At 41.2% G+C, this 25,716-nt stretch overlaps 1 protein-coding gene across 2 annotated transcripts in view; it reads left to right on the top strand.

The window, feature by feature from the left end:
• LOC141110735 (receptor-type tyrosine-protein phosphatase H-like) overlaps positions 1-25,716 on the top strand; it is a 788,595-nt gene that overhangs the window by 504,545 nt on the left and 258,334 nt on the right. For both annotated transcript variants that reach the window (XM_073602293.1, XM_073602291.1), the window contains 2 exons: positions 15,358-15,630; positions 17,053-17,367. In XM_073602293.1, coding sequence (XP_073458394.1) covers positions 15,358-15,630; positions 17,053-17,367 — 588 coding nt within the window. The remainder of the gene's footprint in view (positions 1-15,357; positions 15,631-17,052; positions 17,368-25,716) is intronic.

The following is a 25,716-nucleotide window of genomic DNA, read 5'->3' as shown; positions in this document are numbered from 1 at the left end:
ATGTTAATCTGTAAAGTATGGGATACAGTTAAAAAATGTTGGGTGTCTCATATCCCACTAGATACACTCCCATTTGGGAAAATGATAGACTTTCTCAAATTTCGGCTCTCAGAGGCTTTCAGAGATGGGCAAAACTAGGAATAACTACTTTAGCTCCTCTATATCAAAATGGTATACTTAAATCCTTTGAAGATCTGAGGGGAGAGTTCTCTGTAGAATACCACTGGCTTTACCAATTCCTTCAATTAAGACATGCTCTACATGCCCAGTTTTCTTCTGCTAAGATATCTTTCCCCTCTATCCCTGTCTTAGATAAAATAGTCCGGGCAGGGTCAACAAAGGGTCTTACCTCGGTTACCTTTAGGGTACTGTCAGATGGGTTTCTATTGAACTTCCCCATCCATTCTCGGGTTGGCTGGAAGAAAGATATTGGTCCCATCTCTGAGAAGATTTGGGACGATGTCCTCCGGTCCCTGTGCAGGGTGTCTCTTTCTCCAGCACACAGATTGACCCAGATTTTTTTTCTCCATAGGGTCTATAGAACTCCACAGTTTCTCTGTGCAATTGGACTGAAATCTGAGCCAGCCTGTGCTAGATGCGGTAACACAGGTACATTAATACATCTTTTGTGGCGATGTCCAAAACTTCAAAGATACTGGGTGGAGGTGATTGGTACCTTAAATAGGGTATTGGATATTAATATTCCGGTTGAACCGCTTATATGTATATTGGGTTACTGTGACACCTCTATCTACACCTCCCCTACTGATAATACTATAAGGCGCGCACTTTTTGTTGCCCGTAGACAGATTGCTCTTAAGTGGACCTCTCCACATCCACCGACTGTGTCCGATTGGATTGTAGATCTCAATAGGATCATTCTTTTTGAAAAGCATACATATTCCCTAAGGAACTCCCTGAATAAGTTTGATGTTATTTGGTCTAGATGGCTTCAATCTATGACTTAGGTATCATGTCAACCAATGTGTACTGTGTATTTTGTAATGCTGATTATTGTTATTCCTTTTTTTTGTGTGTCATATATACTCCGAGTGAGGGAGGGTTTGGCGGGGCTTGTTGAAGGTCTATTTACTTATAAGATTATTTGTTAAAAGATACAAATGTGTAAAAATATATATTGGATTTGTCTTTATACACCTTCTAGTGGTACTCACAGGTAACGGTCCAAAAAAGGAAAGGAGAAAAAGAAAAGGACATATTCAATGGGAGTGCATTCTTGTGGATAAATATGGTACTGTCTTAATGGTAACCAACACACTAAATACATCAAATAAAAGACTGGAGAGTGGGACAATTAACAATTAAATAACAATTAAATAACAATTAAGAATTAGATAACAATTAAAAATGTGAAATGTAACAATTCAAATCAATGTCTACATTGATACTAGCAGGATGTAACGTGTTTCATTTATAAATCTGTTCTGTTTCATATATAGACACCTTTTGTCTCATGCTCCCCCCCCCCCCCCCCCCCCTCCAATGTGGCATAATCCTATCAATGCCACAAAAAATGGCCAAACTAGGGTCCTGGTTGTGGTAGATTCTAAAGTGATTGGACAAGCTGTGTTTAGGAAACCCCTTTTTTATGTTATTCAAGTGCTCATTTACTCTGCCCCCAACTTTCTGGTTGTGCGTCCCACATACTGGAGCCCGCATGGATAGGAGATCAGGTAAGTGACATGGGTGGCATCGCAAGAGATAAACTTATCTATTTCAAACTGTTTGCCATTACTTGAAGATCTAAAGGTTTGCACCTTCCTCTTGGCTATGTTGGTTGTCCTACATACCTTACACCTTTTGCAATGGTAAAAGCCTGTTGTATCGAGGAAGGTGCAGATCTTTTTGGGAGGGTTGTAAACATTTGGTGAAAGTCTATTTCTTAAAATGGGAGCCCTGTGGTAAATACGTTTAGGTTGTTTTGGGAGAAAACTGTATTATCCCTTAAAATGATGGGCCACTGTTTTTGATGACATGTTCTAGAGATTTACAGACTTTCACTAAATGTTTACAACCCTCCCAAAAAGATCTGCTCCTTCCTCGATACAACAGGCTTTTACCATTGCAAAAGGTGTATGTAGGACAACCAACATAGCCAAGAGGAAGGTGCAAACCTTTAGATCTTCAAGTAATGTCAAACAGTTTGAAATAGATAAGTTTATCTCTTGCGATTCCACCCATGTCACTTACCTGATCTTCTGTCCGTGCAGTCTCCAGTATGTGGGATGCACGACCAGAAAGTTGGGGGCAGAGTAAATGAGCACTTGAATAACATAAAAAAGGGGTTTCCTAAACACAGCTTGTTCAATCACTTTAGAATCTACCACAACCAGGACCCTAGTTTGGCCATTTTTTATGGGATTGATAGGATTATGCCACAATGGAGGGGGGGGGGGGGGGGATGAGACAAAAAGTGTCTAGAAACTAAACAGAATGGATTTATAAATTAAACACTAAACATCCTGCTGGTATCAACGTAGACATTGATTTTAATTGTTACTTTCACATTTTTAATTGTTTTGGAGAGTAGGACATGATTGCAACTCCATGTCTTTTATTTGATGTATTTATTGTGTTGGTTACCATTAAGACAGTACAATATTTATCCACAAGATGGCACTCCCATTGAATATGTCCTTTTCTTTTTCTCCTTTCCTTTTTTGGACCATTACCCGTGAGTACCACTAGAGGGCGTATAAAGACGAATCCAATATATATTTTATATATTTTTACACATTTATATTTTTTAACAAATAATCTTATAAGTAAATGGACCGCTAATGTTTAGGCAAATTATGCAAATTTTTGACTCATATTTGGAGATGTTGGAGAGGATTGGAGTGGATTGGATATCCAATTCAACATGACAGTATAAATTGTGGTGGAGGAAGTGACGGATCCAATCACATGACCCATGATGACGTCAGACATGTTGACGAAATGTGTCGGGTTATGCAATGTGTGATACATCACTTCCGCCATCGCGTTGGAGCGCAGGTGGAAAGCAGCTTGGCATGCCTGCTCCATTGTATGCGCTTTTTTATTGGAATCAATTTTTACAAATAAATAGCTACAAGTTATGCTATGAGGAGGAGTTCTTTTTTCCTTTACTTATGAATCCTGTCTGGTTACATCGCTGGTGAAAGGCATCTGCATTGGTGGACACATGTAATTTACTTAATCTGTTTAACTGACACCTGTCATGGGTGTCTGATCAATCTGGTGAGTAGGATGTTTGCCTAAGACTGGTGGAAGACAGCACTTTCTATTTCCTGTCACTGAATTTATTTATCACTGTGCACTTAATTGAAGAATCGTCGGTGGTGGCTGATGGACTTTATTATTAAAAATTTACATTCATATTTGAACACCATTTGATTGCATTATTATTTTTGTTTTTATTGTTTATACACATTTGAGTGCAGCATGAAATTTTTTTATTATTTCATTTTGCCCCTGTACAAATCATTAGTATCATCTGGAATATGCAGTTCCGTTTTCGGCACCAGTTCACAAAAAGGATATCGGGGAACTTGAAAGTGCAGAAAAGAGCAACCAAACTGATAAGAGGCATGAAGGAGCTCAGCTACAAGGAAAGATTGGAGGAACTGAATTTATTTCCTCTTGAGAAGGGGATAGTAAGGGGTGATCTGATCAACATGTATAAATACATAAGTCCATACAGTGAACTTGATGTTGAGTTATTCACTTCATCACAGAGGACAGGGGGGGCACTCTTTACATCAGAAGGAAAAGAGATTTAAATATCAAAAGGTTTCTTCACAGTAAGAGCTGTGAAAATGGATACTAACATTTTATAGGTAAACTTGATCCATGGAATATCCAATTGCCTCTAGAGGCATTAGAAAGGAATTTTTCCCCTGCTGGAGCAAATTGGATTATGCTTTTCTGGGTTTTTTTGCCTTCCTCCGGATCAACTGTGGGTGTATATGGAATTGTATAATCTTTTTTTTTTTTTTTTTCCTTTTATAGGTTGAACTAGATGGACTTGTGTCTTTTTTCAACTTGACTAACTATGTAACTATATATACATTATATAGAGCTGTGTTCTGGCAGCTCCTGGAAAAAAATCAGGTTGTACTGTGTGTTGCTCAGCCATTCACAGGGATCTTTATATTCTATGATAGAATCCAAAGGTTCTTCTGATTGGCTGAGAAATAAAGGCGATGATATCACAATCTCCAACTCAGCGAATAAGAGGAAACTTTGTATTCATTTATAGAATACAAGCTACCCTGTGAACGGCTGAACAGTGCTTAGCCCAACCTGATTTTGTTCTGGGAGCTGGATGGGAATACAAGCTACCCTGTGAACGGCTGAACAGTGCTGATTTTGTTCTGGGAGCTGGATGGGAATTTCTTGTCCCATTGCCAGAACACAGAGCTGTATACTGTATGTAGCTGCAGCTACATACAGTTCATACAACGCTCACAGCCGCTGCAGGTGTTAGTGAAGTGAATAGGTTATTTGGATCAGCTTTTTCCAAACAAAATATTTAAACTTCACTAAAACCTGGAGATCAGCTTTAATGTATAAGTAGCACCCTGGTATTGGGCAGGTTTGCTAACAAATTTAGTTATGCTAGGCAGTAATTAGCCTGGCTTATTGGTAGTTGTATCCTCTGACTTTTCTGCCTTAAGCCTGAATCTGGTGCATTTCTCTCTTTTGTCAATAGGTGGCAGTGCTGCCTTCGGCATCAGAATGACAAGACCACAGTGAGTTCAGGTTGTGAATAGACATAATTTCTCAGCCAATCATATTTGTGGCTAAGAATGCTGGGAGGGCCTATTTAATGTGAATGAGTCAGATGATCAGTGTTCTTTTAGCCCCAGGCTGAGGCCTGGGGGCTGTATGTGAAGCAGCAGCTGAAGGTTAGGCATAAGCCAAATGCCTAGCCATGTGTGTAGAGGCTCAGCCCAAGGGGAGCCTGATCGTTGCAGAGGTTCAGCTGGACGGTGAACTGAGTGCTGCCAGAGGTGAAGAAGAAGTAGTTGCCACATGGCATGACCACTCCTGTTACCAGAGGCAAGTGAGAACCAGAGGTCAGAGATAAAGGGGACACCATCGCCAGTAGGGGACAACTACTCATGATATCAATCAGAGGCCAGGTTTGTGAAGTCGGAAGAAGTACCAGAACAGCCCTTTTCACTAGCCGGGGATGGTAAACAAGTTGGGAAAACTTCAGCGTTCAGTGTTCAAGTGAATTCAGCAGGTAACGAGGGTGACGCTTGGAGTGTACAGCAGGTTAGCTGTGGAAGACCTCAGGGGATCCAGTGGGCGGCTGGGATCTGAAGGTCTGGTGAGAAGACTGGCAGTTCAGTGAGAAAAGCTACAGCGGGAGGCTGTGGGATGGAGGCAAGGTTCTACACAATGGGGATACCAAGTCTGGTATATGTACAGATCTGTGTTGAAGTCAACCTACAAGTTTTGTTGCCATACGAGTCAGCAGTTCTACAAATACAGTGCTGCAGCTAGCTTGAAGGCCCTCAACCTGTATAGCTGTCTGCCTATTTTGTCTTGGAGTCTGCCAATTGCTATTGCATCTGCCTAAGGGTGTTCCAGCCCTAACCCTCTCTCCCCCAGTTCTTGTTAAGAGACAATAAATCTCTTTTGTTCGCATTCAAAAAGTGACTGGCGCCCAATCATTCTATCTTGCATTACACCCACTATGCCAGGTAACACACTCTACAAAGAAGGATGTCAGCTCTCCTTGACTCTGGAGGTCACCATTAGGCCTCTAGGGGTTGGGGCCCTTGCTACACATATATATTATGAACAATGGTCTATCAAACTAGCAAACAACACTTAGACTTCATTACCTAATGTGAAAATTATGCAGCCACTTTAATCCAAAACCAAAACCCTTTAGTGCGTCATATATGAGAATTGTATAGAAAAATATGTTATCAGACATGAATGGCTCACAGTTGTCTAAGCCGGAATTCGGTGATATATTAAAAAATCCCTGATCAGGATGACACCTACCCCAATTGCTACAGAGGTATGCTGCATGTTGCGTGTCCATTGTCTTTGGGTGAAGGTTTGATGCATAAATGGATTCCCATTTACATAAATGATCTATTTATAAGGTTACTTCACTTTGAGGACATCTGGCACTTCATGTCCCTTCATTTGTTAGTGTGAGTCCAGAGCTGGAACCCCTACATAGGGTGCTTGGGCTCAAAAATGTTAAGGTACACGGATGTCAAGTAATCCAGCAGTAACAGTGCTAATTCAATTTATTGAGATGTGGTATAGTGAATAGTTACTGTTTCAATTTACAATTTATGCTGATTATTATTGTGAAGCTGTTGAACACCAATATAATATTAAAAGAATCTACTTTTAGTAGACTATCTAGCCAGTTAGTGGAACCCCAAGTTTTCATTCCTGATTTAAGTTTATAAAGATATAATTTTTTTCAAATATCATTTTCCCTTATATTAGATTTAAAGAGTACTGCCTTGTATCAAACTTTGAGAAACAACAACACATTTTGTCTCTAATATGGGCAATGGACACTCATAAAGCAACATGCCTCTGATGTAGAGCAATTATTGTAGCAGGTGTCATCCTGCTCAGGGATTTGTTAACACATTACTGAAAGCTGACTTGGACAATTGTGAGTAGTCAATGTTTGATGACACATACTGTATTTCATTACAATTTTTACAGACAATGTAGGAAAGAGTGAAAACTCGGTTATCCGTTGAGATGTCTATGGCCAGTCCTGGGTGGTTGTGTTCACAGATACAATGTATGGGAAAAGCACCAAAACGTTTTTAACCACTTAAGGACTAGCCTCGTTTTGAGATTTTGGTGTTTACAAGTATAAACAGTTTTTTTTGCTAGAAAATTACTTAGAACCCCCACACATTATATATTTTTTTTCTAACACCCTAGAGAATAAAACGGCGGTCATTGTAATACTTTTTTTCACACCGTATTTGCGCAGCGGTCTTACAAGCGCACTTTTTTTTGGAAAAAATTCACTTTTTTGAATAAAAAAAAAAAAAACAAGACAACAGTAAAGTTAGCCCAATTTTTTTATATTGTGAAAGATAATGTTATGCCAAGTAAATTGATACCCAACATGTCACGCTCGTGGAATGGCGTCAAACTTTTACCCTTAAAAATCTCCATAGGTGACGTTTAAAAAATTCTACAGGTTGCATGCTTTGAGTTACAGAGAAGGTCTAGGGTTAGAATTATTGCTCTCACTCTAACGATTGCGGTGATACCTCACATGTGTGGTTTGACCACCGTTTTCATATGCGGGCGCTACTCACATATGCGGGACTGGGCGCTTTAAATTTGTTTTTTTCTTAATTATTTTACTTGATTTTATTTATTTTTTCACAGTTTTTTTTAAAAAAAAAATTGGGTCACTTTTATTCCTATTACAAGGAATGTAAACATCCCTTGTAATAGAAAAAAGCATGACAGATCTTCTTAAATTTGAGATCTGGGGTCAAAAAGTCCTCAGATCTCATATTTGGACTTAAAGAGGGAGTCCACCTGAAAAAAATTATTAAAAGCCAGCAGCTACAAATACTGCAGCTGCTGACTTTTAATAAACAGACACTTACCTGTCCTGGAGTCCAGCGATGTAGGCAGCCGAAGCCGAGCAACAGCTCGGCTCTCGGCTGCTGCCGCCGCCATTCTCGGTGAGCATTGCGGCTTCACTTCCCGGTTCCCTACTGCGCATGCGTGAGTTGCGTTGCGCGTCCTAAGTGGTCCTGGGACCTGTGTGTTTCCCAGGAGACAGCGGGGCAGTGCGGGAGGGGGCGTGACTCCCGCAGGAGTCTATTCCAGGAAGTGAGTGCAGATACCTGTCTAATACAGGTATCTGCACTCCCCTCCCCCCTGAAAGGTGCCAATTGTGGCACCATAGGGGGGGAGGAATCAGATGAGCGGAAGTTCCACTTTTGGGTCGAACTCCTCTTTAAATGCAATTAAAAAAAAAAAATGACAACAGAAAAATGTGCCTTTAAGACGTATAGGCAGAAGTCTCGTTTTGACGTCGCTTCCGCCCTGCTATAGTATGGAGACGGGTGGGGGCCATCTTCCCCTCACTCGTCTCCATACCCGGCCACGGGCAGGTCCCGATCGCCTCCGTCGCTGCCGCCTGCTCCGGCAAGTGGCAGAGGGCACGGGAGAGCGGCGTGAGGGGGTTGGCACCTCTCCTGCCGCCAATAACGGTGATCTCGCAGCGAATCTGCCACAGAGACCACCATTATCGTAAACACATCTGGTTCCTGAAGAGATGGATACCTCGGTTGTGGTAGCAGCTGCTGCCATTACCGAGATATCCATCTCTAAAGTGCCGACGTATATGTACAGGAGTCGGTCGGCAAGTGTTAATGTGGCTCAATTTTTACATTGAGCTATAAACTGTAAACTGTTGAAAAAAAGATGTATATGCATTTACTGAGTGAAAGTGCATGTAAATTCATTATGTATTATTATTCAAAAAATGAATGCAATTGAATTATGCTGTTCAAATGTTAATATTTGATTTTATAGGGAAAATATCACATTAGATGGACCAAAGTATTAAATTCCTATGATACTTTGCTCCATCTAGTAGCCAAATCTAGTGGTCAAATGCATCATTTTCTGTTTAACTAGTTCCCACACACACAGATGATGCAGATGATGTCAGTTAAAACAAACTAACAAGTAAAAAAAGTTTTTTTTTTTTTTAATAAAGTGTTTCTCTGTTTAACCCCTTATTAACCCTTAGTTTACTCAAATCGGCTCTAATTAACTCCCTATTCTCCCTATATATTTAATTACTATTGTCCTGCTGTTTTTCTTTGTTATTTTCTTAACCGTGTATATCTATTTTTTTTTATTTTGTTTGTTTTGATAATTTTTACACATTACCATATATTTACAAGTTTCACATTTTAAAAAAAAAATACAAAATTTAAAAAAAAAAAAAATACTTTACTTCATTTGTAAATAACTTTGTAATGCTTTGTACCAGAATCATGATTGTAGAGTCATTTTAAACAGGACAAATTACAAAATAAAATGCATGCTTTAAAACCATTTATTTTTAAACTAACACTGGTCAAAAAAAAGAAAAAGTGCATTTTGTTTAGTTTTGTTACGATTAATTGTCTAAGGATTGTGGGAAAAAAAATCATTGTTGCAAGACAATATTTACGAGCAAAATGCCTTGTTTGTCCTTAAAAAAAACAATATATGTATTACCTTGGTAATGATTGTCCTACTTAACATTCTGCTAAAACTTTGTGTGATAGTGGTGTTCTGTTAGAAGCTGAACTGCGGTGATGCAGGGCGGGCGATGAGAGATGATGATCTCTCTGCTCACTCGCCCGCTCACCAGCCTGCCCTCTGGCATGCTCACCAGCCTGCTCAGTCACCCACCGGCCTGCTCGGTCACTCACTGGCCAGCCCGCTCAGTCGCCCGCCAGCCCACTCACCAGCCTACCCACCCACTCACCCACCAGCTCACTCACCACCCTACCCACCCGCTCACCCACCGGCCTGCTCAGTCACCAGCTGGCCAGCCTTGCCCTGTTGCCCCCCTGGATGGAGTAACATAATTAGATTATAATGATACATAAAATCCTACTCTATTTCATTTAACTCCTTATGACTACATCACACTGGTTTAACCACATCAAGCCCCCCAATTCTATTTGGTCTGGTAACCGTATGTGCAGATACCATCTGTCACAGTCTCTTTGTCATCTTCGCCTTGGGTGCCAGAGAACTTTGTCCCACCACTGGGTATATAAGGGGTATTGTCTGTCCATATGCTGTATATAATTTGGCAGAAGTGTATATGTCAGGATCTTGGTAGGAGACAGAGTTGCTGAGAGGGCTCCCCTTGCGGCCGAGTGCAGCACAACCCTGAAGATGACACAGGGATGCGGTGTTCACAGAAGCACGGGTTGCCTGGAAGTAGGAGCCGGTGTTGGTGGCTTGATAGAGCAAAGTCACTGGAGGCAACGTGCTTAAGGTCCAAGGAGGGGACCAATGGAAGTCCAATAGGAAATCAGAAGCCAGGCCAGAGGGTCAAACACAGTAAAGCAGTCCGAGAATCTAAGCAACAAGTCCAGGTACAGGAGACAGAGGAATGCGGAGTCCATTTAGCCAAGCCGGGGTCAGATGCAGAAAGCAGACAGGAAGAGTCACAAGCAAGCCGGTGGGTAAGCCAGGAGGTCCAGAGGAGTAGATAACAAGCTGGGTTGGTACACAGGAGGTCCGGAGGAGTAGATAACAAGCCGGGTTGGTACACAGGAGGTCAGGACAACAGGAATCACGATCAAAGGAACACAGGAAGAGCTGATGATAATCCAGCAATGTGGTACTGTCAGTGGAACGTTTAAATAAACAAGGCGCAGTATCACGTCGTATGTGCACCGTTACGTTCATGCGTTCGTACCATCGCGACGTTGTTACGCACTCGCATTCGTCCGAACATGGCGCCAGGCGTCCGCCTAGTAGACACATTGCACATCCGTGTGCGTTGATGCGCGTTAGCGCGACCTTGCCTGTGTTGGTTTGCTAGCCTAGCAGGACTATGCATAGGGATGCGCCTATTTCCCTGACAGTGCCCCCCCCCCAAGGGGCAGCCTTCGGATGCCTAAACGTGCCCATTTTTCGGGGTACCTACTGCAAAATCTCTGTATTAGTCTAGGAGCGTGTACATAACTTGCAGGCTCCCAAGAGTTCTCTTCTGCAGAATACCCCTTCCATTTGATTAGAAACTGAATTGTCCTACCTCTCCGACGACAGTGAAGGATAGATTCAACTTCAAATTCGGCTTCATCTCCAACCTGGACCGGAGGTGGGGGCACTTCTCTCCCTGGAAAAGGACTAGAAACAACATGTTTAAGAAGTGACACATGAAAAACAGGATGGATCTTGAAAGATTCGGGTAAAGTGAGTTCAAAGGCTACAGGGTTGATTTCACGTTTGATCTCAAAAGGGCCCAGGAACTTGGGTCCCAATTTCCGAGATGGGCATGGTAACTTGAGATTTATAGATGAGAGCCAGACCTTATCCCCTATCTTAAAGGTAGGGTTCGCTCTTCTCTTTCTATCATATTGCTTCTTATATTCTTCTTGGGCCTTCTTTATGGTATTCTGGAGTGTCTGATAATTAGTATGGATGAAATCCACTCTGTCCTGAACCGCCAGGACTGAAGATTCCGGAATGACGTTGGGTAAAAATGAGGGATGGAAGCCGTAAATCACCCAGAAGGGTGATTGGTTGGTAGAAGTGTGTATTGAGTTATTATAAGCAAATTCTGCACAAGGTAATAGTTGAATCCAGTCGTCCTGAGAAAAAGAATATACTGTTATACTGTTAATATACTGTTATACGCAGTCAGTATCTGCTATACGCAGATACTGTTCCAGCGTCTGGTTGGTCCTTTCGGTCTGACCGTTACTCTGTGGGTGGTAGGCTGTGGACAAACACATCTCAATTGAAAGTAATTTGCAGAGGTTTTTCCAAAACCTAGAGGTAAATTGTACCCCTCTATCTGATACGATGTTATTTGATAATCTGTGTAATCGAATGATTTCCTTAATAAAGATTTTTGCTGTATCCAAGGCAGAGGGAGTACCTTTGATAGGCAAAAAATGCGCCATTTTGGACAGGCGATCTACTACCACCAAGATGGTAGTAAATTCTTCTGAGGGGGGCAAATCCACGATAAAGTCCATGGAAATCTTCTTCCATGGTTGTTCTGGGACTGGTAATGGTCTTAACAAGCCCTAAGACCTGGCGTTGGATCCTTTGTTCTGTTGACAGATTATGCAAGAGTTGACGTAGGTTTTACAATCAAGTTTCAAAATGGGCCACCATAGGGACCGCTTAACTAGCTAGGTTGTTTTTAGGACCCCAAAATGACCAGCTAGCTGATGGTCATGAAAGGTCTTCAGTACTTGTAATCTGGGTTGCTGAGGAATGAAAATCTTATCTTGGTGCCACAGGCGTCCCTCTTGGCTTCTCAGGGAGGAGACTTCCGCTTCAGCACTGACTAGAGGCCTGCTCAATAGAGGATCTTAGGTCGGGTTGGATCAGTAGAAAATTTTGACAAAATTGTACTGGGTGCAATTTCTTCAGGAGTGTCCGGAAACATCCGGGATAAGGCGTCCGCCTTTCCATTCTTTGACCCTGGGCGATAGGTTATGTGAAAATTAAACCGAGAGAAAAATAGAGCCCATCGAGCCTGTCGGGGTCTTAAGCATTTGGCCGTGCGGAGATACTCTAAGTTCTTGTGGTCCGTAAAAATCAGGATGGGATGAGTGGCACCTTCCAGGAGATACCTCCATTCCTCGAGAGCTGTCTTGATTGCCAAAAGTTCCCGATCCCCCACATTGTAATTCCTCTCTGGAGGGCTCATTTTCCGTGAGGAAAAGGCCACGGGATGCAGCAATGGTATGATGAGAATACGGATGCCAGAGAGCAAAACCCGTTACCTGGACAGGTAGTAAGAGGAATCTCTCCAACAGGATGAAAGATAGCAATTAAACCCTTTTTTTTAGTTGAGTTGGGAGAAATCAGGTCACATTTTGCTGCAGGTTTTGCCACAATTCCTTTTTTTAGAGGGAAATTATTCAAACTTTAATTTAAAATTAAAAATTACATTTTTACAAAAAAAATACATATAAACATTTGCATCCCCTTATGCAGCGTACACATGGGCGGACCTTCTGAACGGACTGGTCCGACGGACCGAATCCGGCGGACAATCCGACCGTGTGTGGGCTGCATTGGACTTCCAACGGACCGTTTCGGTTGGAAAGCCGACGGATTTTAGATTTGAAACCTGCTTCAAATCTTTACGTCATAACTCCACCGGACTCAGTTCCTAAAGGAAAGCCCGTTTGTCTGTATGCTGGTCCGACGGACCAGATACGATGCAAGGGCAGGGTACTACATCTCGCACTCGCTGCAATAGGAAAAACAAATTTTCCTATTGCGGCGAGCGCGAGGGGGAGGCGATGATGTCCCTTAGGTCTGGTATGGATTTTAAGGGGAACCCCCTATGCCGAAAAGACAGCGTGGGGTCCCCCCAAAATCCATACCAGACCCCTATCTGAGTATGCAGCCCAGCCGGTCAGGAAAGGGGGTGGGGACGAGTGAGCGCCCCCCTTCATGAACCATTCTAAGCCGCATGCCCTCAACATGGGGGGTGGGTGCTTTGGGGGAGGGGGGCGCCCACCCCAAAGCACCTTGTCCCCATGTTGATGAGGTCAAGGGCCTCTTCCTGACAACCCTGGCCGTTGGTTGACGGGGTCTGCGGGCAGGAGGCTTATCGGAATCCGGGAGCCCCCTTTAATAAGGGGGCCCCCAGATCCTAGCCCCCCACCCTATGTGAATGAGTATGGGGTACATTGTACCCCTACCCATTCACCTAGGGAAAAATTGTCAATAAAAAAGCATACTACACAGGTTTTTAAAGTAATTTATTAGACAGCTCTGGGGGTCTTCTTCCGACTTCGGGGGTCTTCTTCTGACTTTGCCGCTCTCTCATTGTCATTGTGGAGCGCTCACACAGCATTACAGCCGGAGAGAGCGTCAACATCAGAAGAAGAGAAGAGGGAAGAAGATGACGCAGAAGTCCGGGCCACCGCTAGCAAAAGAGTGGCAGAAGATAGCGGTGGAGCCAGCAGAAGAACCAGACACCGGGAGAAGGGATCGAACACCGGGAGAAGAGGCCATAGAGCGGGAGAAGAACCGGACACCAGGAGAAGAGGCCAGAGAGAGTGGCGAAGTCGGAAGAAGACTCCCGAAGTCGGAAGAAGACCCCCGGAGCTGTCTAATAAATTACTTTAAAAACCTGTGTAGTGTGTTTTTTTATTGACACTTTTTCCCTAAGTGAATGGGTAGGGGTACGATGTACCCCCTTCTCATTCACATAGGGTGGGGGGCTGGGATCTGGGGGCCTCCTTATTAAAGGAGGCTCCCGGATTACGATAAGCCCCCCCGCCCGCAGACACCGACAACTAACGGCCAGGGTTGTCGGGAAGAGGCCCTTGTCCTCATCAACATGGGGACAAGGTGCTTTGGGGTGGGGGGCAACAGGGCGCCCCCTCCCCCAAAGCACCCAACCCCATGTTGAGGGCATGCAGCCTGGTACAGTTCAGGAGGGGGGGGCGCTCGCTCGTCCCCACCCCCTTTCCTGACCGGCCGGGCGGCGTGCTCGGATAAGGGTCTGGTATTTATTTAGGGGGGACCCCCACGCAGTTTTTCCAGCGTAGGGGGTTCCCCTTAAAATCCATACCAGACCTAAGGGCCTGGTATGCCCCGCAACGGGGCTCGTAAGGTGTCAATCTCGCGGATAAAAGCGGCGAGATTGACTTCTTTTTCTAGTCCCGTCGTACCCGAGTCACGTTCAAAATGAATGGACTTGTTCATGTGTAGGCAAGTCTGTTCATTCGGAAAGTAAGTCGTAACTCCGTCGGGAAGACCGAGGAACATAGTCTGCCAGAAAGTCCGGTCGTGTATAGGCAGGTCCGTCCATAGTCCGGTCATGTGTAGGCAAGTGTGTTCGTAAAAAAAGTCAGTCTGAAGTCTGTCAAAAGTCCGTCGGAAAGTCGGCCCGTGTGTACGCCCCATTATACTTAAAATCAGTCAGAGACATTCTTTGTTGTTTATTTTTAAAAAACCCCATGTTGCTGCAAACAAGCTCAGTAAATGTACATGTTCTTGGCCACAAACATTGTTACGTATTGTGGCCCTATGATCCTAAAAAACCAAGCATGAAAAATTACATAATACAAAAAATTAACAGTTACACTTATACAATCTAGAACTAAGAACTAAGCCCAACTCCTCCTGGAACAAAGTCCTTCCACAACCATTCAATAATCCAGTCTGATAGTCTCTAATGAACTGAGCAAAGTGGGGGAGAAAGCTGGCCATAGATGGATTATATTTTTAATCGACCAGGTGGTATTTAGGAATCCTCCCCAATGTGCTATTGTTTTCTGACAGCAGAGATTCATTCCCTGTCAGAATACACTGTTCAGTGCTGCAGATGCTGGGCTGCAGGTGCTGATTGAATGAATATTATCCATCTATGTTCCGCTTAAGTCAATACTCTGTAAAATGTTTACTTGAGAAGAAGTCAAGGGTTGACTACACATTGGTAACAATGTTTATATAAATCCCATTATGTACCTGATTCTAATTATAACTAATAACTAATTGGTAATGTGTGTGTTTTAGTTTTTGTGGGGGGGGGTTTGATGAAACAAATCTGTAACAGATAATTCAGAAATTAATTCTAAAACAAATACATTTCTCTATTTTTTCCAGTGCCAAATGAACCACAGAATCTTGCTGGAAATGTTACTGGTACCACTGAAATAGTTGTTTATTGGACACCACCTAGGGATGTTCACACAAGTTTATATGAGTACAATGTGGCATGGAATAATGTAAAACTAAACAAAGGCGAAGGACCAAATACAACAAGTGACACACAATTTACCATCAAAAGCCTATTTCCAGGAAATCTCTATAGAATAACAGTAACATCTGTATTTAGAAATACATTCAGTGAAAATGCTGTAAACTATTTTCAAACCAGTAAGATAATTTTTCTTGTTATTTCTTTTCTGTACATTGTCATCATTTAGTTTGCATGACTGATGTAGTTATTTTGTAACAAAAGGGTGAAGAATAGTCAACCAAAATCCCAGGCTACCAATCATTATAATTAGAGGACACTTGGGATGTGCTGACACAATCCAACCGCCCTCTGTGTTGTCTCTCGGGCGGCAAGTCCATGAGCATGCACATTCAGTCCACTGACCATTTAACATGTTTAGATAATGGAGAGGGAGATGGGGCAGCCTCTGCAAGAAGAGGAAAAGCCATTACCAGACACCTACAACACCAGTTTGTCATTGTGAAAACAACCACCATTTTTCCAATAGGAATGATTGCTGTTTCCCTGAGATCTTTCATCAGGTGATGTCTAGCATTATCCATAGAGACATTATTATTGTTTGATCTGGAGCAAAATTGACAAGTTGAATAACTGACTTCTTGTAAGTGAATATCCCATGAACCCATTAAACCCTAGCACATTGCAGTAATGTGTGTGGTACAGCACACTTTACAACAGTTTGTGTGTGTTGCCATTCATTTTGAAAGACACCCCTTTGCATGTACACAACGCATGTGTGCTACAGCACACCACAGGGGAATGCAACTCAAGATATAGATTGCAGCATGCTGCAGTGGAAAAATTACTTTGAGCACCAGTTTTTCTGTGTTGGAGCCCATTCAAAATGAATGGCTTGCATAAATGCAGTGCTTCACATATAATCACAATAAAGTGTGTTAATGCAGAGCGATATACAGTAATGTGAATTAGACCATAGTGAAAAAAGTCATATGTCACTATTGATTTCTGCTCTAAAATGTATAAAAGTGTACATAGTGAGAATTGTCTAAAAGGCATATAAAAGTTAATTTGTCTCTAGTTGGAATTCATGATAATCTTGTATGTAATAAAACCAAACCAGCCCTATTGCAAAAGACTACAATGTAAAATGTCATTGGTTACTATGGGCTACTTTCAACATTGTTTTTGTTACTGAACTGCATTATTGAAGCAGTCTTTTGATATTTCTTCCTTCTCATGGCATATTAAATCATAGGGGAAAGGGCCAGATGACAGTTGGGAATTTTTACCCAAAAGGTAGGAGATGTCTATGAGTGAATGACTGAGCTAGAACATATTCTTAACTAAAGCATTTTACTTTGACGGACCCTATAAGGGAAAAATTATAGAACCGTGTGGGCAATTGCTGACCTCCTTCTAAGAATGTCAATTGTCTAGCTATCATAGTATAAGCAGGCCTTCCAGTCTCCACCTTTTAACATCCATGTGAACATAGCCAAAGTGTACTGTTTTTGTGAAAAAATTACAGGCACAATGTATTATCTGAAAGCATACAGTTCAAAGAAACAGTTTTTTTTTTCGTTTTGTTTTTACGTTAGACCCAGTTTCTACACAGAACTTTAAAGTTAATACAACTAACACCACAGCAACATTACAATGGGATCTCCAACATTATAACAACAGTAATGTGGACGGTTATCGTGTCATAGTTCTACTAAATGAAAGTAATGTTTACAACAGTACAACAAAAGATATGAAAATTGTTGTAGCTGGTTTGAAACCTGGATATATATATGAGTTCAGTGTGGAAAGTTTTGCTACAAATACAATTGCTCCACAAAAGAGAAGTCTCAATCAAAAGAATTCACCATTGATCTCATACAGCACACCACAAACCACAACAAAGGAGACAGGTATGTATCATCAGACCTTTCAGCTTTTTATGACATATGACTTATAGTGATTTATAAAATACAAGTTGATCCTAATTACCTCCCATTTTGTTATCTAAAAACTAGAAATAATTCTCTTTTAATTTAATGCAGGCATCATGCCACTTTGTAAAAGTGGCACTATTAAGAATTCATTTACTGCATGTGTCGGTAAACCCATTGAAACTGGCCGCAGGGATATTTGAATATGGGTCAATTTTAAAGGGTCAATACTGTTAGGAAAATGACACTAGTGCTTTATTGAAACCCTGCTTAGTTTTATAAAGAATTGTGTATCATAAACATTTTTTTTTTTTATAAAATACTGTTTTCAACTTTTTATATCCTTTTTTGCATCTCAGGTCCTGCTGATCATCTCCATCTTCTTTCAGCTTTCCTGTCTATATGCACTCACTCTACATGCACAAGCATCCTGATAGTAACATTGGTGGACCATATCTGTGCAATGGGTGTCAGCAAGGCCACTTGTCTACACCGGGGGTGCATGTCAAAGCCTGACAATGCTGGAATGAATCTCATGCATAACAGCTGTGTTTCCTATAGTGATGCTGTGATTAGCCCACAGCTATCACATGGTACCAATCACAGCACCCCTTACCGTGTGATAGCTGTGGGCCAATCACAGCACACAATAGTAAATCACAGTTGTTATGAATGACAGTTCAAAACATTGCTGTTACAGTGATCATCACTGCAATAGCAACCAAAGTGTACTGTACAGTGCATCCAGAAAGTATTCACAGAGCTTCACTTTTTCCCACTTTAATATGTTACAGCCTTATTCCAAAATGGATTAAATTAAATATTTTCCTCAAATTCAACAAACAATACCCCATAATGAAAAGTGAAAGAATTTTGCTTGAAATCTTTGCAAATTTCTTAAAAATTAAAAACGTAAAAAAATCACATGTACGTGAGTATTCACAGCCTTTGCCATGACACTCAAAATTGAGCTCAGGTGCATCCTGTTTCCACTGATCATCCTTGAGATGTTTCTACAACATGATTGGAGTCCACCTGTGGTAAATTCAGTTAATTGTACATGATTTGGAAAGGCACACACCTGTCTATATAAGGCCCCACAGTTAACAGTGCATGTCAGAGCACAAACCAAGCCAAGAAGTCCAAGGAATTGTCTGTAGACCGCTGAGACAAGATTGAATAGAGGCACAGATCAGGGGAAGGGAACAGAAAAACTGAAACTCCTAGTGAGCACAGTGGCCTCCATCATCCAAATGGAAACATTTTGGAACCACCTGGACTCTTCCTAAAGTGGACCGACTGGCCAAACTGAGTGGTCTGGGGAGAAAGGCCTTTGTCAGGGAGGTGACCAAGAACTCGATGGTCACTCTGACAGAGCTCCAGCATTTCTCGGTGGAGAGAGGAGAACCTTCCAGAAGAACAACCATCTCTGCAGCATTTCACCAATCAGGCCTGTATGGTAGAGTGACCAGACAGAAAGCTGCTCCTCAGTAAAAGGCACATGACAGCCCACCTGGAGTTTGCCAAAAGGCACCTGAAGGACTCTCAGACCATGAGAAACAAAATTCTCTGGTCTGATGAATCAAAGATTGAACACTTTGGCCTGAATGGAGGAAACCAGACACCGCTCATCACCTGGCCAGTACCAACCCTACAGCATAGCATGGTGGTGGCAGCATCCTGCTGTGGGGATGTTTTTCAGCGGCAGGAACTGGGAGACTAGTCAGGATCGAGGGAAAGAGGAATGCAGCAATGTACAGAGACGTCCTTGATGAAAACCTGCTCAAGAGCTCTCTGGAACTCAGACTAGGGCAAAGGTTCATCTTCCAACAGGACAACGACCCTAAGCACACAGCCAGGATAACAAAGGAGTGGCTATGGGACAACTCTATGAATGTCCTTGAGTGGCCCAGCCAGAGCCCAGACTTGAACCTGATTGAATATCTCTGGAAATATCTGAAAACAGCTGTGCACTGACGCTCCCCATCCAACCTGATGGAGCTTGAGAGGTCCTGCAAAGAAGAATGGGAGAAACTGCCCAAAAATAGGTGTGCCAAGCTTGTAGCATCCTACTCAAAAAGACTTGAGGCTGTAATTGGTGCCAAAGGTACTTCAACAAAGTATTGAGCCAAGACTGTGAATACTTCTGCACATGTAATTTTTTCCTTTTTTTTATTTTTAACAAATTTGCAAAGATTTTAAACAAACTTCTTTTACGTTGTCATTATGGGGTATTGTTTGTTGAATTTAAGGAAAATAATGAATTTAATCTATTTTGGAATAAGGCTTTAACATAACAAAATGTGGAAAAAGTGAAGCGCTGTGAATACTTTCTGGATGCACTGTACAAGAAAAAAAAATCCCTAATCACTCACCAGTGTGGTGAGACTGAATAATTATGATGAATGTATGTAAAAGAAAATAGAAAAACACTTTTAAAAATGTTAAAAAAAAGTAAAAAAATGTTTTGAAAATGTAATTAAAGAAACATATATATATATATTTATATATATATATATATTGTTTTAACCACTTCAGCCCCAAAAGATTTGGCCCCTTAATGACCAGGCCATTTTTTGCGATACAGCACTGCGTTGTTTTGACTGACAATTGCGCGGTCGTGTGACATTGTACAAAAACAAAATTGACGTCCTTTTTTTTCCACAAATAGAGCTTTCTTTTGGTGGTATTTGATCACCACTGCGATATTTATTTTTTGAGCTATAAACAAAAAAAGAGCAACAATTTTGAAAAAAAAATAAATATTTTTTACTTTTTGCTATAATAAATATCCCCCAAATTAAAAAAAAACAAAAAACAAATTTCAGTTTAGGCCGATAAGGGCGGCACAGTGGTGCAGTGGGTAGCACTTTCGCCTAGCAGTAAGAAGGGTCGCTGGTTTGAATCCCAACCACGACACTACCTGCTTGGAGTTTGTATGTTCTCCCTGTGCCTGCGTGGGTTTCCTCCGGGTACTCCGGTTTCCTCCCACACTCTAAAGACATGCTGGTAGGTTAATTGGATCCTGTCTAAATTGTCCCTAGTATGTATGAATGTGAGTTAGGGACCTTAGATTGTAAGCTCCTTGAGGGTAGGGACTGATGTGAATGTACAATGTATATGTAAAGCGCTGCGTAAATTGACGGCGCTATATAAGTACCATAAATAAATAAAATAAATAAAAATAAGTATTCTTCTACATATATTTGGTAAAAAAAAAATCGTAATAAGTGTATACGATTCGTTTGCGCAACAGTTATAGCGTCTACAAAATAAGGGATAGATTAATGGCATTTTTCTTCTTCTTTTTTTTTACTAGTAATGGCGGTGATCTGCGATTTTTATCAGGACTTCAACATTGCGGCAGACAGATCTGACACTTTTGACACTTTTGGGACCATTGACATTTATACAGCGATCAGAGCTAAAAATAGCCACTGATTACTGTATAAATGTCACTGGCAGGGAAGGGGTTAACACTAGGGGGCGATCAAGGGGTTAACTGTGTTCCTTAGATGTGTCCTAACTGTGGGGGGAATGTGGCTGACTAGAGGAGGAGACAGAACTGGGATTTGTGTGTTTACACACACAGATCCCGGTTCTCGCTCTGTCACGAGCGATTTCGGGTGCCCGGCGGTCATTGCGCCCGCCGGGCATGTGCATCGGCTCCTGGGACACGCTGCAGGTGCGTGCGCCTGCTACAGTGTCTTAATGACTTGCCGACTAGCCGCCGCAGTTTTACTGCGGCAGAATGGCAAGGCTGGGCAAAACAACGTTATGTTACGTCACTTCATCCTGTGGCCACTAAGGGTGCACGCCCGCTGCTCGCCCCCGGAGCCGATGCGAGTGCCTGGCCACCGGGCTCCCGTGATCACTCACACAGCGAGAGCTGGGATTTATGTGTGTAAACACACAGATCCCGATTCTCTGAGGGGAGAAGAGACTGATCGTGTGTTCATACAACGTATGAACAGTGATCTGTCATCTCCCCTAAACAGTCCCATCCCTCCTTCAGTTAGAACACAGAGAGGGAACACAGTTAACCCCTCGATCGCCCCCTAGTGTTAACCTCTTCCCTGCCAGTGACATTTTTACAGTAATCAGTGCATTTTTATAGCACTGATTGCTGTATAAATGCCAATGGTCCCAAAAATGTGTCAAAAGTGTCTGATGTGTCCCCCATAATGTAGAATTCCTGATAAAAATCGCAGATCGCCGCCATTATTAGTAAAAAAAAAAAATAATAATAAAAATGCTATAAATCTATCCCCTACTTTGTAGACGCTATAACTTTTGCGCAAACCAATCAATATACGCTTATTGCGATTTTTATTAAACTATGTAGAAGAATGCATATAAACTGAGAAAAAATTTGCTTTTTTTTTAAAAAAAATGGGGATATTTATTATAGCAAAAAGTACAAAATATTGTGTTTTTTTCAAAATTGTCACTCTTTTTTCGTTTAAAGCGCAAAAAATAAAAACTGCAGAGATGATCAAATACCACCAAAAGAAAGCTCTATTTGTGGGGAAAAAAAGGACGTCAATTTTGTTTGGGTGTAGCTCCGCACGACCACGCACTTGTCAGTTAAAGCGACGCAGTGCCAAATCATAAAAAATGGCCTGGTCATTCAGCAGCTAAATCTGCCGGGGCTGAATTGGTTAAAGAGCCAACGTACAGCTACGACGACTTGCCCAGGGGAGCCAACCTGTCGTAGTATAACTGCAGCGGCTGGACAGGAAGGGGTTAAACATACTGTCACCAGTCTGTATCCCTGATTACCACCACACCAATTATAAGATGACACTGTACTGTACTGGTAACCATAAAAAAAAATGTGAACAAATTTTATTTAATTTCTTAATTTTCCGAAAAATTTTGAAAATTGTGACACAAATTGCAATTTCAAAAAACTCACCATGCCTCTTACTAAAAAAAAAAGTTTGGCGAGGGGCAGGAGGCGGAGCCTAGCGGAGCAGACATGCATTGTTAGAGCTCCACAGGAGCGAAGAGAAGGACAAAGCGGAGCCTGCAGGCTCAAAAGGTATCCATTTGAACCTTTTTGCCCCAGGGAACAAACTGTGAAAGTTTGGGCAGGAAATATGGTACTGGGAGGAAACCGTGGCAGAAATAAAAATCACCTCACAAAGAGCTCACAGGCACTCACTGCAACTAAAGCAGCTCCAGTCACCTCACAAGATACAGCATCAGGGCGCTCTCACAGACAGAAAATGTCACAGCAAGACTCTCCATTTGAGTCAGATACAGAACAAATCCTCTCACAAACTATTCCACAAGCCTCCTCAGTATCCCCAGTAATATTATTACAATTTGAAAAGATGCTTCATAAGGCTTTAAAACAAACCTCAGACCAAATAACAAACAGCCTAACCAAAGAAATAAGAGAGCTGGGAAACCGCACCGCAGCCTTAGAAATAAAAATGGATGAAATTGAAATTACAACCCAAGAAAATATAACAGAATTGGAACAATTAAAAAAAAGAGAATTTAATACTTCAAACTAAGCTCGAAGATTACGAAAATAGAGCCAGACGTTCAAACTTGCGCATAAGGGGAATACCTGAAACTGTGACAGACCTGCAATCTACTATTACTGCTCTATTACAAGAACTAAAGCCAGATATCCCTATTGAACGTTTAGAACTGGACAGAGTACACAGAGCCCTCACAGCCAAAAAGAAAGATGGACCCCCACGTGATATAATCACAAAATTTCATTATTACAGAACGAAAGAACAAATACTAATTGCTGCAAGAGAAAAAAAGGAACTTAATTTTCAAGGACACAATTATCAATTTTTTGCTGACCTATCCCAACTTACTATTACTAAAAGACGATCCATGAAACCCCAACTAATGGAACTGCAAAGCCACAACATTATGTATCAATGGGGCTTCCCCTTTTCAGTCAGATTTAACTACCAAGGTACAATTTACAGAAGCAGATCAGCAGATGAACTACAAAAACCCTTTTAAAATTAAATCTGACAGAACCCACAAGCAGCAACACTCCCACACGCAGAAGAATGGCATCATCTTCACCTTCAGGCAGCACCCAGAAAATTTCAGACCAAAATGGGAATCATCATTCTCACAAAAGAGGCCGTTATGCCACATCATCCATGGACCAAGAAGATTCAATGGACTGACATCCTAATTCCTGATATCTCTTCATTTATTATACTAAGAGATGGTTCTCTATAAAAAAACTATATTTATAACTGAATGTAACTGCATTCTGATAGTCACACACTGTGTGGGATCATGTTACATTCCAGTTATATTTCTTATTACTTCTGATTCATATAGCCTTAGACTATATAAGTGAAATAAGGAAATTCTTGTTCAGTTATATATTATCAGGTAATAACAATAGATTTATTACTTTTTAGGACAAATATGTTCAATAATCCAGAAGTAATGGAAGCTTTTTTTTTTTTTTTTTTTTTCTTTCTTTTCTTAAAACAAATATATTATTACCTAACTAGTTCCTAGAATTATGTTTTTGTTTATTCTAATCTGAAGCAATACAACCTCAATTTTATGAGTTAACATATCTAAACAGTTACATATGAATAAAATATGTAATTGTTTACTCTAAAAGGGTTAAAATCCCAAAATAATTCACACTATCTTCATCAATACCAAAGTTATTAACAGTACCTTTCTAACTGAATTATTTAGCCTAGGGCAAGACTAACCATATACAACCATCCTGGAATAAATAATTTCAACAAAAACTATATTCTGCACTCCAACTAATGAAACATCATTTTGATGTCTTTTGACATAGCACTTCTCTCCTGTAAGCGGAAGATCCGTGTACCCCCATTAGCCCTCCTCATTCTCCCAACCATATTATGTGGGAGTGTGACGAAGGCACTTATTCCCCTGAGAGAGATATTTATTCTCTTTCACGGGTAAATTGTGATTACTTGCAAAAAATAATTTATACAATGTATCATCTAATCTCATATGTTTTTTGTTTACTCTTTACTCCAGAATTCACTGGTTTCTTTTCTATCTATTCATCTCTTCAGTCCACACAGGTTGATCTGCGCAGTCAGCTCTGCATAACAAAAAGTAAGTCAAAACTATTTGATCTATTGCCATGGCACCACTGAATATACTTTCCCTGAATGTTCAGGGAATAAATGTCCCTCAAAAAAGGACCAAAGCCTTCCGTACTTTCCATAACAAGAAGGCTCACATAGTATGCCTCCAAGAAACACACTTCACCAAAGATTCTACTCCAAAATATATTTCTCCTTTTTATCAACAAATTTACACGGCTTCTGCCTGTACCAAGCAAAGAGGAACTCTAATTGCATTTCACCGATCCACACCATTCACCTTATCATCAGAAATTAAAGACACAGAAGGTAGATACCTGATACTCATGGGTCATATAATGGATACAGCAATCATGGTGATTTCCTACTACGCTCCTAACAAACAACCTACACCATTCCTCTCACATATATTACAAGTGATTAATACACACAAAATAGGAACAGTGATAATGTGTGGGGATTCGAACCAGGTCCTCCTCCCATTTCTAGATAAATCACCTTTTACACCATCCAAAATAACCTCTAGATTACCTTTTTCTCAACTTCTTTCCAAATACAATCTGGTAGATTCATGGAGAGAAAGTAACCCAATGAAAAAGAAATTCACTTATTTCTCGCACCCTCATCAAACCTTCACCAGAATAGATCATATTTTTCTAACAATAGGAATGATACCAGAAATTATTGCATCAGATATAATTCCGATGCCGTGGTCTGACCATAATGCAGTATACACTACTATAGCCTCAGCCATACCAAAAGCGCATGACCCAACGTGGTACTTACCGGACATAATGCTCAAACACCCACTACATCAGATGGCCATTGAACAAGCTTTAAAGGAATACATATCAATTAATAATACAACAGACATCTCCCCAATAACACTGTGGGAAGCTCATAAGCCTGTCTTGCGTGGTACAATACAAAGACAAATGGCACTATTTAAACGGGAATGCAAAAATCTAGCAAAAAAACTAGAACTCAATTTTAATGCAGCCTACATATCATTTCAAGATAATCCATCTCAGAGTACAAAATCTCATCTGGAAAAATCTAGATTGGAATACGATCTATTTCTCACTGAGTCAGTTGATAAATCCCTCAAACGCTCCAAACACAATTTCTACATGAATACAAACAAACCAGGTACATATTTGGCTCGGGCATTAAATTCAACTAACAAATCTTTCAAACCAATACGTTTGAAATTATCAAAAAAATGTTTACACTT

The sequence above is a fragment of the Aquarana catesbeiana genome, linkage group LG10 (assembly GCF_042186555.1).
Source record: "Aquarana catesbeiana isolate 2022-GZ linkage group LG10, ASM4218655v1, whole genome shotgun sequence".
NCBI lineage: Eukaryota > Metazoa > Chordata > Amphibia > Anura > Ranidae > Aquarana > Aquarana catesbeiana.
Note: the sequence above shows the minus strand (reverse complement) of the source record. Positions and strands in the feature narration are given on the sequence as shown.